This window comes from Petromyzon marinus, chromosome 8, assembly GCF_048934315.1.
Source record: "Petromyzon marinus isolate PM22_M1 ecotype Great Lakes invasive population chromosome 8, UKy_Petmar_22M1.pri1.0, whole genome shotgun sequence".
Lineage (NCBI taxonomy): Eukaryota > Metazoa > Chordata > Hyperoartia > Petromyzontiformes > Petromyzontidae > Petromyzon > Petromyzon marinus.
The window spans coordinates 19,550,015-19,563,980 of NC_133674.1; the positions used below are offsets into that span (position 1 = coordinate 19,550,015).

At 51.6% G+C, this 13,966-nt stretch overlaps 1 protein-coding gene across 5 annotated transcripts; it reads right to left on the reverse strand.

Annotated features, from left to right (window-relative positions):
- Positions 1–220: 220 nt before the first annotated feature.
- LOC116940351 (TNFAIP3-interacting protein 3-like) lies at positions 221–7,530 on the reverse strand. 5 transcript variants are annotated; one of them, XM_076065744.1, is made up of 8 exons: positions 7,391–7,530; positions 5,557–5,652; positions 4,700–4,765; positions 4,116–4,199; positions 2,996–3,091; positions 2,599–2,706; positions 1,532–1,657; positions 221–429 (listed from the first exon to the last, which is right to left on the reverse strand). In XM_076065744.1, exons 2-8 carry the CDS (start codon positions 5,650–5,652, stop codon positions 328–330), a joined length of 678 nt encoding a protein of 225 aa, XP_075921859.1. In that variant the 5' UTR covers positions 7,391–7,530; the 3' UTR covers positions 221–327. The 5 variants fall into 5 exon arrangements, with proteins under 5 accessions (XP_075921859.1, XP_032805993.2, XP_075921857.1 ...); XM_032950102.2 differs by having other exon boundaries at positions 2,996–3,100; XM_076065742.1 differs by having other exon boundaries at positions 222–429; positions 2,996–3,094.
- Between the last annotated feature and the right edge of the window lie 6,436 nt (positions 7,531–13,966).

Sequence of the window (13,966 nt, forward strand, 5' to 3'; positions counted from 1 at the left end):
TTGTTTTGCTTGTTTTACTTGAGGGGTCGCTTAGGGTTCATTCATAGTCAATGGCAAGTCACGTAGTGGGAGCTTCTACAGAAATAAATTATGCCTGAGGGTTCATCATGAAGTGCTGAACAGCACAACGCTAAATCCTGCACAGTGGTAGCATTCGTAAACTATTTCAGCGATGACCTGTTAAGGATTTTTTAAATAAATAATTATCTATTATATACCATTGACATCGGTACATCATACAAAAAAAAGAAACCCCCCCCCCCCCAAACACCCAGTCCGAGTGGGGCATCGGGCGTGGGGACGTTGCGATGACGTTGCGACGACGTTTTAGCCCCGAGGTACCAAGTAGGCAGCATCTTGGCCTAGCAGAGCCTGCAGCCTCTTCCTCTCCTCACGCTCCTTCTTGCAGAGCGCCACGTATGCGGTCACCTGCGCGCGTGCGGACGACACAGAGGGCGATCGGTTAGAGCTCCGCGCATTCCCAGCACTTGCCGTGTCGCACCAGGGCCCAATTCAACGGGGGCCCGTGCCTGCTAAAGGCGTTAATGGGGGGAGGCCCCTCTTAGTGAATGCAAACCATTTCCTTAACTGTTGTACCACCACCACCCACGCCCGACGCCAAATGCTTCGACAGTTTTTCGAATGCGATGTGCGAATCGTGAAGACAAGTAAAAGTTAAAACCAACGTAACTGGCAGCCGTTACGCACGCGGCGATGCCGCAACTTGCACGACTCAAATCACCCTATTAGGACAGTGCTACGTTGATGCATTCCAAGCATTATCAAGCAGTGCATCCCTATTGGTGGGCCCTCTGCGGCACGAACCCAGCCCGAGAGACGCATCATCGTGTTACCACAACAACTACTACGATGTCCCGACATACGTCAGGATGCGTAACGATGGCATGCACCCCGCATGTGACCGCGTGGGCCGCAAGTGTTTTGCGGTTTTTTTAGATTACCACCCTGCACCCTGCTTTCCATATGCGGCGGTGGCGACCGTTGCTACGTTACTCCATAAACTCCACGCCTCCATAACCCAGGGTAACAGTGTGCGTTTGGGTTTTATTGTTTGGATTGTGGCCAGCAAGGGCGTACCGCGGGTCTGAACTGGCTGTGGTTGGAAGAAAGAAAATGCCGCCCTCTTGCCCCCTGAGCTACCCCCCCACCACCACCCCCCCTCACCCACCCTGTGTCTAAACTCCCCTCCACTCTTTAGCCCATTAACTGGGCCACTCTGACCCGTGGAACATGGAGCAGTTGCACCACCTGCACACTTGATAGGTATGCCACTCATAGCCAGCTGGTCGTGTATCTATGATAACGTCGTGTCTACACTGATGAAACTCAAACGGTGTACGGGTAACCATTCCCATCCTGACGACTGCTGGCAATGGAGACTATGCCCAGTTTTAGCATCATCAAAACTGCCCTCAATAAAACCCCTCCCTTCCTTGAGTCTTTGATTTGCGAGGGTTCTCAACGTAGTGCAGGGCCGCATGCACGCACGGCGGCAGCATCGTGACCTCACCTGCCAGTTTAAGGCCATGATCTTCTCCTGTGCCTTGCCCACATTGGTGCGCAGGGCATCGCGCTCGCTGCACGTTTTCTTGTGCTCCTTCTTTTCAATGACGAAGTCCTCCTCGTAGCACTTCACCTGGACGAGCAACACAAGGAGCAAAACGCGCGTCGGTCAGCGTGGAACCGAGGGGAGGGGGGGTTGGTGGGGGCGTTTGGAGGTGGCCAGGAGACGGCACAGATGGCGGTAGGCTGACGAATACATCTGTGTGGGTCTACTGAGTGTCATCTCCCTTGTATTACTTCGTGGGTTTGCAGCGGTTACTCTGGTTTCCAACCCACGTGCGAAGTCATGAATGGATTTGGCCAAACATCCGAATTGAACTATAACCCTCCTGGAAATAGCAGTCTTGAGACTTAGGCTTGCTTGGGTAAATAATTGTCATCATTATTACTTATCACAGTAGAGCATCCTATTACTAAATGCAACAAATATTTTTCTGAACGGGTGACGTTCGTAATCTGGACACGAAAGTACTTTTACATTTAAACCCCAAACGCTTTCTCTCTGTACGATGCCGATCACACACTTTGGGATTTTTTGGTGCAATTTTATGATTAACAAATATTCCGTTGCAGCCCTCACAAACCCCGCGGCTAATTCTCAACAACCCATGACGGTGCTCCAGTTTCTCAGCACAGACGTTGACGGTATGCACAGAAATTCACAGTGCTCGTCAAGCCTTTAAAACACGAGTCACAGCGCCGGTGACGAGCGTAATCTTATTTTTATTTTTTTCTCTCCCCTCCCAACCCCAGTGACTGGAGCACCATGGTGGCGAGACGTTAACTACCTCGCCTGCTATACAGGAGATCGTGGGTTTCATTCCGACCCTAAAGCCTGTATTTTTAGAGTTTGCGCGGCTCTCTCCCCATGGTCGTGTGGATTTTCTCTGGCTCCTATACATTTTTCACCTGATACGCTACTTCGTTGAGCTATCATTTGTGGCCAGGTAGCTTCTGAAAAAAGGGCTATGCTTAATAGTTTAAATAGACCGGTGTAGAGGTGTGATCGATTACCTGCTGTCGGAGCAGCTCGTTCTGCGTTGAGATCTCCTCCCAGTGCGAGGTCGGCTCGGGTGTGACCACGTGCTGAGGCTGGGGCAGAGTCAGTGCATCCCCCAGAGCCTGTGAGAAACAGCAATGGGCGTGTGAGCACGGGGCCTCTGCCGCGTTTCTTACCCTTCCCCCGCACCTCCGACGAGCACGGTTGGCTACGTACGGTGTAAAAGAAGTCCAACGTACACAGACACAATCGGCACGTTTGTATCGTTGTTCACTATCATTTGCACCGTCTTGCTCTCTCCGTGTCGTTGTCCAGCGGGGGGATTTTTACGAAAGAAGGATGTTGCGAGTATTGCTATCATGCGCACCGCGCCGCGTCGCCTCCGAGCCGTTGCGGCCACGTGGCCCTCACCCGATTGAGCCGAGCCACTTCGAGCACCAGGCGACTCTCGCGATCCAGGGCCGCCTCCAGCTGTTCGTCTTTAGATGCCTCCCTCTCTCTCCGCTGCTGCTGCTGCTGAGGGAACAAGAAGAGGGGGGGGGGGGGGCGAGAGACGTCAGCGAGACCTTCGCACGTGTCCAGAACGGCGCGCGCAAGGCCGCGTGGCCCCAGAGAAGCCAACCCCTCTGTTGTTCCAGCACTAAGGGTTCTGCAATGCGGAGATGGGCACAGGGACCGATGAACAACGCAAACTGTCCCAGTGGTAAAATAAATAGAAGTCTTGTTCAACATTTTTAATATTCAGAGCGATAGGGGGAGGTGCTAGGGTGGCTGGAGAAGACAGGTATCTTTTTTAGGAAGAGGTTGTGGGGAAGAAGGTCAAGGCGCAGCCCCTTCAATTTATCTCACGCCACAGCTGGCGGAAGAGCCTCCACAAGAGGCAGGGGTAGAGAGCTCCACCAGAGGGCGTCGTGACCGACGCTTCCACGCAGGCCACACATCTTGGAAGATGTCTGGCAAGCGTGGTTAAACATACTGTAACATATCCACTTACACTCCCTGGTGGACAGAGACAGGTCTTATTTCATAAACTTTCCCACTTTCAATCTGAGCACAAACTCAGAATAGTTGCCGGAAAAATCGCTCGACGTGCGGAGGAAGGGGCTTTTCAGACAGTGGAAGAAAATGAACTGTAGGGCCCCATAAGGTGGGGGGGGGGGGGATGGGACGGCGTGGAACAAAAACAAAAAAAACACGCAAGGTTGGGAAATTTTCTGGCGGCCAGCGCTGAAAGCCTGGAGCCAAAATATTTCACCGCTGGACGAGACATCATGATAAGCGCCCCAGCTCAGGAAGTCGAGCTGAGCTTTTGGATTTTCCCATTTTTTCCGGGCAGCAGAGGGAGGGTGCGGGGGCGGGGAGGGTGTTAAATGAGCACCATGTCCATATGTAAGGAATGCGGAGCAGGCCGACACAAGCCCTAACAGGCATCTTTTTTCTACATACTGGAAATTCTACGAGGAGGTCAATTACCCTATGAGTGTGGTTTGGAGAGAGTGGGGCCATATAGAATGGGGCAAGTGGGGCTCACCTGGTGGCTGGGTTGCTGGCGGCTGAACTCCGGCTCGGCTGAAGCTGAACGAGCTTCGTGCAGCTTCTGTCTGAGTTCCCGTACCTGCGGCGCACAACAAGACGCTTGACGATTTAGTAACAATCATCATGATAAGAAATAATTAATTTGAGCGTCCCTATTTGTTACATGGAAAATCCCATATAATAGCCAATTACCCAGCTAGTTTGCTAAGGACATCCGTGTTGCATCAGCCCAGAACAAGAACAACAACAACAACACACTTGCTCTACGTCTCTCCATATGATGAATATAATGGACGGGCTCGCTTTGAATGCCAGTGGACATAGACACGTACTTAGATGTTTACAGACGGACATGATACACGTGCCCATACACCCTGATACAGATATATAGCTAAAGATGCCCCCGTGTCATAAGCGAGCAGCTATGAAGGCCACCAATGTGGCCAGGTGCTGATGTTTACACACGTGGTACTGGGCGCTCGATTAAAGCCAGAGTCGACCGAGGGGAGGGCCAGTACAGTTTTCGGGAATATCCCCAGCCGTGTGTAGTGCGTGCGTACGCTCTGAAGAGACGCCTACCTTTTTCTCGTAGCATTCCTTCATCAGGTGGTACTGCTTATCCCAGGCAATGTTGACGTCCAAAAGCTGGAAGAGAGAACAGAAACGCATATGTATAAGCTTTACAAATTCGACGACAAAAGTGGCAGTGGCCACTTATCCACGTGTCAACTCTCTCCAGCTCCTTCATTTGGCATGGAAATATCAAACACGGTCTCCAACTCTCAGTCTTCTGTCAGCCTTCTCCTGCCTTTCCCATCCCACTGCACTATTATGATATTACACACACACAAAGTGTACTGATCTGTAATAAAGTTCGTTTTTTAGTTCAGTACAGTGCACGCAAGCATCTAGGTGTCCAGCCAGCTACCCGCCTGCTTTGGAAAATCACGGCACCAGAACGCTCAACGTAATACACAACTCGCGAATGGAATACCTACGCGGTTTGCACAAAAATCGCACTGGTGGATAACGCTAAGGGCTTAATATCTCGCTCGGTATCTCCCTGCACGGAAGGGCGTTGGGATTAGCAGCATAAGGCACGTCCACTGGAGTACTGGCCAGGTACGTCTACCCACCACGACCCTGTATCAAACAGACATCTGGTAGCCCCAAGCAATATCCGAGCAAAGGTGAAGCGTCTGGTGGTGCGCGCCGATGTCAATTCTCGGAACAGCGTCCCGGAAACGGACTATCCCGTCGGAAATGAAACTCCGATAGCTCTACCTTGAGAAACCAGCCCAAAAGCATTGTTTGTGAAATACCCGTAGTGATTTAAAACAAAACAAATAACCGCGCAGTTCCCTTGAATTTTCAGTTCCCTGTCGATCGGAAGTGGTTAGAGGGGGGGGGGGGAAAGAACAACTCCTGGCTCTCACCTCTCTCTTCTGCTCCTCCAAGACGCGAACTTTCGTCTCCAGGTCCCGGTTGGCAATGACATTAGAGTCCCTGCGCATTTCGGTTTTGTTCTCCATCTAAGGTGGCAACAAACACACGCACACACACACACCTTGAATACGCAGCAAAGATAAAGACAAAGCCCTCCACCCCCGTGTAGCCTGTAACAGACTGTAGGGGCAAGTGCTGTTAGCGAGCACCTATGAAGGCCGGTACGGCACACGAGGGGGTGGGTGGCCAACAACCACGCCCGGCCGCCTTTGTCTCCCCAGTGGCGATGTTTAGGCACTGCACCAGGTACTCATTAGAGGCCGCGTCGACCTCGGGGAGGCCCACGACCGGTTCAGATAATCGTCACTGGCGTTGGTGGCCGTGAGCGGGAATCGAACTCGGGTCGCCGAGTTCGCAGCGCAGCGCGCTAACCGCTCCACCTCCGCTCCCCACACAGTTCACACACACACACGTGGTTTAACACACACACTATTACTCTACCATGGGTCAGAAACCAAAATAACAAGCGGAGACTTTTTTTCTTCAAAAAGATGGACCCAATTTCAAAGCAGTACTGGGTCCATCTTTTTCCAACACCCTGTATTTCAAGATCCGCAATGCGCCGCGGTGGTCTAATACGAGACGGTGGTCCAATAGGAGACGGTGGTCCAATACGAGACGGTGGTCCTCCTTAATAGAATAACGTCCCGAAGCAGCCAGCGGTCCTTCAAGAGCCGCATGCGGTAGCGGAGTCGCAGGCTGCCGACCCCCGTGTACAAGTACGGATCAACCAATAGCCCACGGATCAACCAATAGCCCTCTCAGCCTCTGCGAACAGCATCCCCATGGGCGCTGCACATTCACGGTGGACGTGGATTCGCAGCCGCACGGCGAAGAAGAGGCCAGGTTAGGAGCGATAGCACAGCGGTTAAGCGCGCTACGCCGTGAACCCGGTGGGACCGAGTGATATTACCAACCTCCCCCCCCCCATGATCGACAAAGCGTGTTGGGGAGGGGGGGGGCTTTCATCCAGCAGTAGGCTAAGTGGATGTTTCTGTTTAAATCGTCGCACCCAGCAGCGGCCTATCGCACAATGTGGCCAGCTCCTACGTTAAGAGCCGACTTCGCGTTGCCGTGTGATCACAAGGTGGGGGTGGAGGGGGGGCAGCCAGCCCGTGGTGTTAAGCCGAGTTAATTAACCGAGTTTTAAACTCGAAAGCAAACAATTAGCGAATGCAATTAACCGAGGTATTTATGTTGAACTTTGTTCGCACCGTACGTAACCAACCGTGCTAATCGGAGGTGCGGGGGCGGGGATGGACAACAAACTAAACACAAACAGCAGTTCTATAAATAAATTCGTGCTCAATACACGAGATTAAGAAGTGCATTGCGCCAGTGGCGTTCCAGACGTGTTCATTATATACGCACTATCCGTAGTAGTACGCATGTGTGTTTAACGTGTGCATGCATCCACAGTGTGTGTGTGTTAACATATAAAACGTGCGAATGTATACACAGCAAGACGTATGCATGGTGTGTTTATATGTAAAGAATGTAGGTACTGTACAACTTTAGCGTGTCTAGTGGCACGTGCGTCTGTCTGTACGTATCTAGTACCACGCAGACTACAGGCGTCTACCTTGCTGAACAACCGCACACAAAGACAAAGCCCCCCCCCCCCCCAGATAGCCTGAACGGACCGTTTGAGCAAGTGCCCTGAGCGGCATCGATGAAGGCAAACACAGCGCGCACATCGCATAACCACAATCATGACAACCCTAACAGCCCACGTATAACAGTGTCTCTAACAACGAACCTTACCTGTGTTTAGTAGTATAGTAGCGAGGGACTTTGGTACTTGTTCGAATATACTTATCCGCTTTGGCACGTCAATGTCAGAAGACGTGGAGTGGTGTCCGTACACAGCTGGCTGAATAGCCTCGCTCGTTCCTTGTTCAACCCTCTGAGCTGACTGCGGTACGGCACGCGACTCGTGGCTCTTTATTGTCAAGCGAGCGAAGGCGTGGCCCACATGGGGCTGAGTCACAGCGAGTGCCCGTGGGGGGGTGGTGGTGGGGCATGTTCTCAAAGCCCATTGAAGAAAAGTACGAGACGTGCATTCCCGGTTCGAACTGGCAAATCCCGCCCAGCACCACCAATACCACCCCCCTCCCCCCACCGTCAATGTTGCGGTTTGTGTGAAGAACAAAATGGTCATATCGAAAGAGTCGTGGCTGCACCGTTTACGCACAGCGAGCGAACTCAGCAATATGCCCAAAACGCAGGCAAATTTACGTCGGCTGCGATCGCTCGTCATTGAAGCGCGTGCAGTCATTTGGCCGATAAAGCAAATTGAAAAAATAATTCGCTTTAGCTTTGGTATTAGAGTGTGTGCAGTTTTCATCGTGACTGTCAGCAACAGCAGACATGGTCAATCCGTTGCTGTGGTTGAATGTCCGCCGCTGGATGTATCTATCCACCGCTGGATGTATCTATCCACCGCTGGATGTATCTATCCACCGCTGGATGTATCTATCCACCGCTGGATGTATCTATCCACCGCTGGATGTATCTATCCACCGCTGGATGAATGCCGCCCCCACCAAGCCCCGCGATCCGGCGATGTGACTTTTTTTAGCTTTTGTACGTGTTTGTTCAGTCTCCGCGTGTGCGTTTGTTCAGCTAATTTGGCGAGTCGTGCCCAGGCACAGCCAGACTGCCAAATGGCACGAGTGACGTTGTCGGAAGGCGGCTCCGCTTTCGCGGGCGGGTCGAGGTTTATAACTCTCGCAAGAGGACTAGAGGCTACGCGGTGCAACGAAAACGGAGCGAACCCTGGAAACAGAGACACTCACAGAGACAGACAGGTAGAGATGTATAGATAGAGACGCACACGCGGAGACTGGGAAACGTCGATGCAGATCGACGCAGAGGGGAGAGATGGAGACTTACAGAGATATACAGAATTAGAACCTTTTCTGAATCGTTGTTTAAACTGCAGGAGGGATCCAATGGGCTACAGCGCTCCCTTTTCACATATGTACAGTATGATCGGGTCGGCGAGTTACAGGAATAGCGACAGACAGAGATGATCACAGAGAACGTGAAACGCAAAGACAAATATGCCCCGTGTAGCCTTAATAGACTGTTGGGGCACATGCAGGGAGCGAACACCTATCAAGGCCGGAACGACACACGAGGGGGTGAGGTGGCCAGCACCACGCTCGGCCGCCTTTGTATCCGCAATGCTGATGTTTACACACTGCAGCAGATACTCATTTAAGGCTGAGTCGACCAGTGGGAGGCCCAGGACCAGATCAAATATTCGTCACTGGCGTTGGGCGTGTTTGGGGCTCGAACTTGGGGTGCCGGGTTCCCAGGGCAATGCGATAACCACTGTGCTAGCGCTCCTCTCAACACACAGAGATAATGACGGAGATATTCAGAACAGAGAAAGACATAGAGAGATATCGTGAGATATCGTGAGATATATATGGGACGTGGAGGGAGCGAGAAAAAGAGAGATTTACACAACGGGGACAGCCACAGAAAGATACACAGACACGGGGACAGGAATAGAGACACGGAGACAGAGGGAGCATACATCGACACGGAGATAGACAAAGAGGTCCAAGGAGATAGGCAGACACAGAGACACATCATCATCTTCATTGCACCAGATGAAGACAGAGAGCCAGGCATTCATCCAGCAGTGGATTGTGATAGGGCTGTGTATTATATGATACATTATATAATACACAGTTAAGCCGTTAAATTGTATTCCTAATGTCTACAAATACTGCATGAGCAACATTCAAATATATATGTAAGGAAGCGTTCGGATGTTGGACAACTTCCCGTTTTTGCAAACCAAAAAAATGTTTATTTTGCTTCGTGTGGGAGAAAACCAGAATCCCGGAAGAAAAACCATGAAACCCGTGAAAAAAGTATTTGAAAAAATCCAGCGAAGACTGGTTCACTAACCTACTTGCTGTACCTAGACATCAGTTGCCACGCCAGAGCTGGTTGGACGGATCCCCTTATGCCTTGCCTCCAAAGAAACACCACTCCTAAGCAGGCTACCCGACAGCAAGCTTGTTCGAGTATTCTCCGGATTATAAGACGGTTCGGTAAGCAAGACGCACCTCGAACTTGTGTCAATGAAGTTGCCCGAATGTGGTCACTGACGCAAACACCTACCGGATTATAAGACGCACCCCCCCCCCCCCCACCACCACCAACTTTTGATTTAAAACACAGGGATGAAAAGTTCGTCGTCTAAAATAGTTATCCCCCATGGACTTATATCTTAATAATACCTCCTAAATTATTAAAATTACAACGCTTGTTTAATGAGGAAAGGCTCGCTGAGTCTCAGGACTCGATTTCAAGAGGGTCCTGTCAGATTTACACAGTAGGGGGCGATGGAGAATACCACTTGCGTAACGGTGCAACCAGCCGCACTGTAACAGGATAAAATGAATCCGCGCCAGAATGAATGATGCATTATGTTAATGCGGAAGGAATCCAATCAGCGTCAAATCATCTCTTTAGGTCCAGCAATCACGGTGATAGGATTCACGTTGACGATGAAATATTTTGTATTCAAAATATCACGGCCTGATCCATATATGGGCCAAAAGCATGACCATAATGTCTCATTCATTCTGTCGCGGATTCACGTTATCAGCTTCAAGGGGGGGCGAGGAAATCGGTCAGGTCGGGCCCTAATATTGTGATTTGTCTCGCACGGTCGCACCTAGAGGCCATTACCAATCGCGGCTCCTCTCGCCTACTCGACGTCGTCGTTACGCTCGCGGTCTCGAACATTTAACGCTGTGGGGGCGCTCCGTCTTCGCAAAATGCAGCCAACGCAGCTCCGTAGCAGTGCCTCTTTGCGACACTACGTTTATACCGCTCTCATTAAAGTTAAAGTGAAATACGTGGGACGTAAATGAAAGCATTTACATAAAAAAAATTTAAACCGCGTTTTAAATACTTTTTGTTCGTTTAAACAGTTGTTCGAAAAAAATATCTCACGGTGGTCACCAGGGGCGAGGAGAAGGAATGGGGAGGGAGACAAGGCACCCGCCTGCCTGCCCCGCACTCGTTACGCCAACTGGGTCCAATCTTTTTGACTTGAACCGTGATGTCTGTACGCAACGGGCCTCCCCTTGCGAATTAAGCCGCGGGATCTTTACCCTCCATCATGGGGCGGGATGCGCGAATGCCATGCTTAGTACACTGGAATTTGAACCGTAAACATCTGCAAGCAGCGACGAACGCGTTACCGGCAGATCGTGTTTATTGAGCCGCAGAGCCTCGTTTCTCCGGACTCTGCTCACCTCGCCACGATCAGCCTAGCGCAAAATACAAAGATCCCCCGTATAACCACAACAGACTATTTGGGGCAAGTGCTGTGAGCGAAAATCTATCATGGGGGTTGAGGATGTGACCAATCTACCAACAATCCCGGCCGCCTTTGTCTTCCCCTAGTGCTGATCAATAAATGCCATACCCGGCACTCATTAAAGACCGAGTCGATCTTGGGGGAAGCCAATGAGTGGTCAGATGGCGCTCGCCACTGATGCCGTGACCCGCGGTCGAACCCAGAACACCAAACACTGACGTCACCGCCACCCACCTCACCGTGCACGTGCACAAAGGCAACCCGTATCGCCTCGAACGTATTCTCGGGACAAGTTCCGTCAGCGATCTTACCCATCAAGGTAACATGTTCTGTACGCAAACATACGCACAACGGACAGACGCCTGCACGGTAACATTTTTAATCCACTGCTGGATGAAGGCCTCCCTACTCCGGGGATGTTGGTTAAAAGAAAGCTGATGGGACCGCTTCAGATCCGCTTTCGCTCACTGCTGCTGTTAGCTGTGGCTGAGTATCGAACTCAGAATAATGTTTTGCCATCGCGGAGCAAGTGAAATCTATCAAGCGCTGCACATCATGCAGAAAAATGAAACCCCTAAGATGGTGCAATGAATACGAAAATATGTTTAAAAATCGATTAAAACAAAGATCGAGTCACGTGACGTACTGCATAGTACGCAATACAATTCCGATTAGGAAGTCAAAATGCAACCGCATCCAGCAGTGGACAGGTGGTGTACGTTGAACTTCTTTCGCACCGTACGTAGCCGACCGTGTTAATCGGAGGTGCGAAATATAGATCGTGGGTGATGGCGAAGTTCTAAGGTATCCGAAGAATCCTCGCCAAACGGAGGGCCCCAGCATCGGTCACCGGTGTTGAATCGAACTCGGGTGGCGGGGTTCGTAGCGCAGCAGCGCGCCGACTGCTGCGCCACCGCTCCCCGCCACTGAGAGCCCAACAACCAGATGGAGTTTGCGCGGCTAGACGGGGTGCGTGCCTCTCCCCAACGCGTATCGCGCACTCTCCACACGCTGTTCCGTTTGCCTCGACAGCGCCCTTGCGTCTGATCCGCGCCCAAGGGGAATGCGTGGGACAGAGTGTCACTCTGGCTGGGCACGTCGCTGCAGTGAATGACGGAGATGGTGAGGTGGGGGGTGGAGTAGGGTCAGAGAAGTTGGGACTCCAGAAATCACGTCCACCACGGAGGCGCAGCGGTTGAATCGGACCTCGTGTGTAGGAGCGAGATTGCTCGTTGCATCACGACAGCTTAGGGGAATGCCTTCGTCCAACCATGAACAGACCGTGGGCTCGTGATGCTTCTTGGTCTCATCGGCTAAAAATATCCCAATAGGAGGAGCGGGTGGTGGTGTGCAGTGAATGTTTGATGGCATTCTTCTCTTATTGTTTCTATGATGAAGAATTGTTTCCGTATAGAGAGCGGTGGGGGATATCTGCGTAGCAACGCGGGCGGGTGACGCACATTCCGTCCTTGACAACTCTCGCACAACGCGACGCAAGCAACGTTTGCCCAGTGCGAGCGACGCGCGGTATGTTGTACAGTGTGTGTGCGTGTGTGACCGCAGTGACGCACACGTGCGTGTGAGTGTGGCGCCCGACCGCACGTGCGTGATAACATAACGTAGTTGCTTAGGCAACCCTCTATTGTGATCGATGCTGGTTAGAACACGCGGCGGGGGACTCTTAGCAATCCAGAAGTTTGACGCTTGGGTTCTACCTCCCGGCGCGGCATACGGAACAATGGGGGCAACTTCATTTAATCCCAACTACCCCCCCACTCCCCACCCCCAGCGTACCGCGTGTGGTGACATTTCTGGCCAACGTGGAAGAGTGGTTGGAGTGAAGGCCCGTCCGCCAGCAGTGGTGCGAGCGAGCATGTGCAAGACTTTACCTTTTTAATTGAATGGAAATCCTGACCTCTGCCTTATTCAAACATATGCGCGACCAGTTCCCATTTCCTTCAACACCCCCCGCCGTCTCTGCCCACCCAGCATCACAACCGCGCTGTGACCACCGTCGAACGGCGAGTCGCGTGCGTGTGGTGGGGCAAAGTGTGGGTACTATCGCTTCCTCCGAGACGTCTGGCCAGCGTGCAAAAGTGTCCCTGAATACCCTGTGGACGGTCTCTCTCGTGGACGCCCTTTCGCCAGCAGTGGCGTGAGCAAGAGTTTATTGGGCTGCAATTTTATTTTATGACGTTTGTTCACCTTAGCCTGGCGTGCCATGTGACGTCAAGGGAGGGAGTGCTCTTATCAATAACATCTTGGCAACAAACATTACGATGTGTTTAACCAGTGACTCTGCTGCCAAGTTGTATGCACAATACTGTTTGCACAGTTTTACACCAGTGGTACGCCTCTGTGTGCGTGTAGAATGAAGCAGGGTCTTTTGCAAAAGTCGAGAAACGTAACGATTATTTTATTTGCGGCTTTGCCAGGTCCGGTTTAATCTCTGGGCGCTCCTGCGACCCAGACATATGAATGCTTCTGTAAGCGCGAACACCACGTCCAGTGTCGCTCTCCCGGTGCCTGTAGCTACGAGTGGCGTGTCACCAGCCAACCAGCGATCCATAACATTAACATTGTCGCCAGCCAACCAGCGATCCATAACATTAGCATTGTCGCCAGTCTACCAGCGATCCATAACACGTTTGCTTAGGAAATCAATGATTCTGCCAAGGTGGCATCTATATGGACAATGCCGTAAACCTGCAAAGTGCATTGGTTGTTTTGTGTCCAGGGTTTCCCTCTCAAACAATATATTTCCGACTCAGAGGGCTTCCCCCTGGGTTAAAAATAAAGTTGACCACGTGGATGGTAAAAGGCGTGCACACGGGAGTGCGTGCTCTTGTGTGTGCGTGTGTGTGTGCGTGTATGTGTGTCTTTATGATGCAGTGGGGAGTGGTCGTGTTATCTGTCATCGCACTGCGCTATGAACCTGGCGACACGAGATCGATTCCCACTCACAGTCAACGCCAGTGGCAATTGTC

Bases quoted from the DNA above. Each gene is read 5' to 3' on its own strand.
- LOC116940351 (XM_032950101.2), bottom strand. From the start codon at position 5,652: ATGGAGAACAAAACCGAAATGCGCAGGGACTCTAATGTCATTGCCAAC. The intron at 4,200-4,699 runs GTAGGCGTCTCT...TGTGCGCCGCAG, and splicing joins AGGAATGCTACGAGAAAAAG to GTACGGGAACTCAGACAGAA. The intron at 1,658-2,598 runs GTAATCGATCAC...TTGCTCGTCCAG, and splicing joins ACGAGCTGCTCCGACAGCAG to GTGAAGTGCTACGAGGAGGA.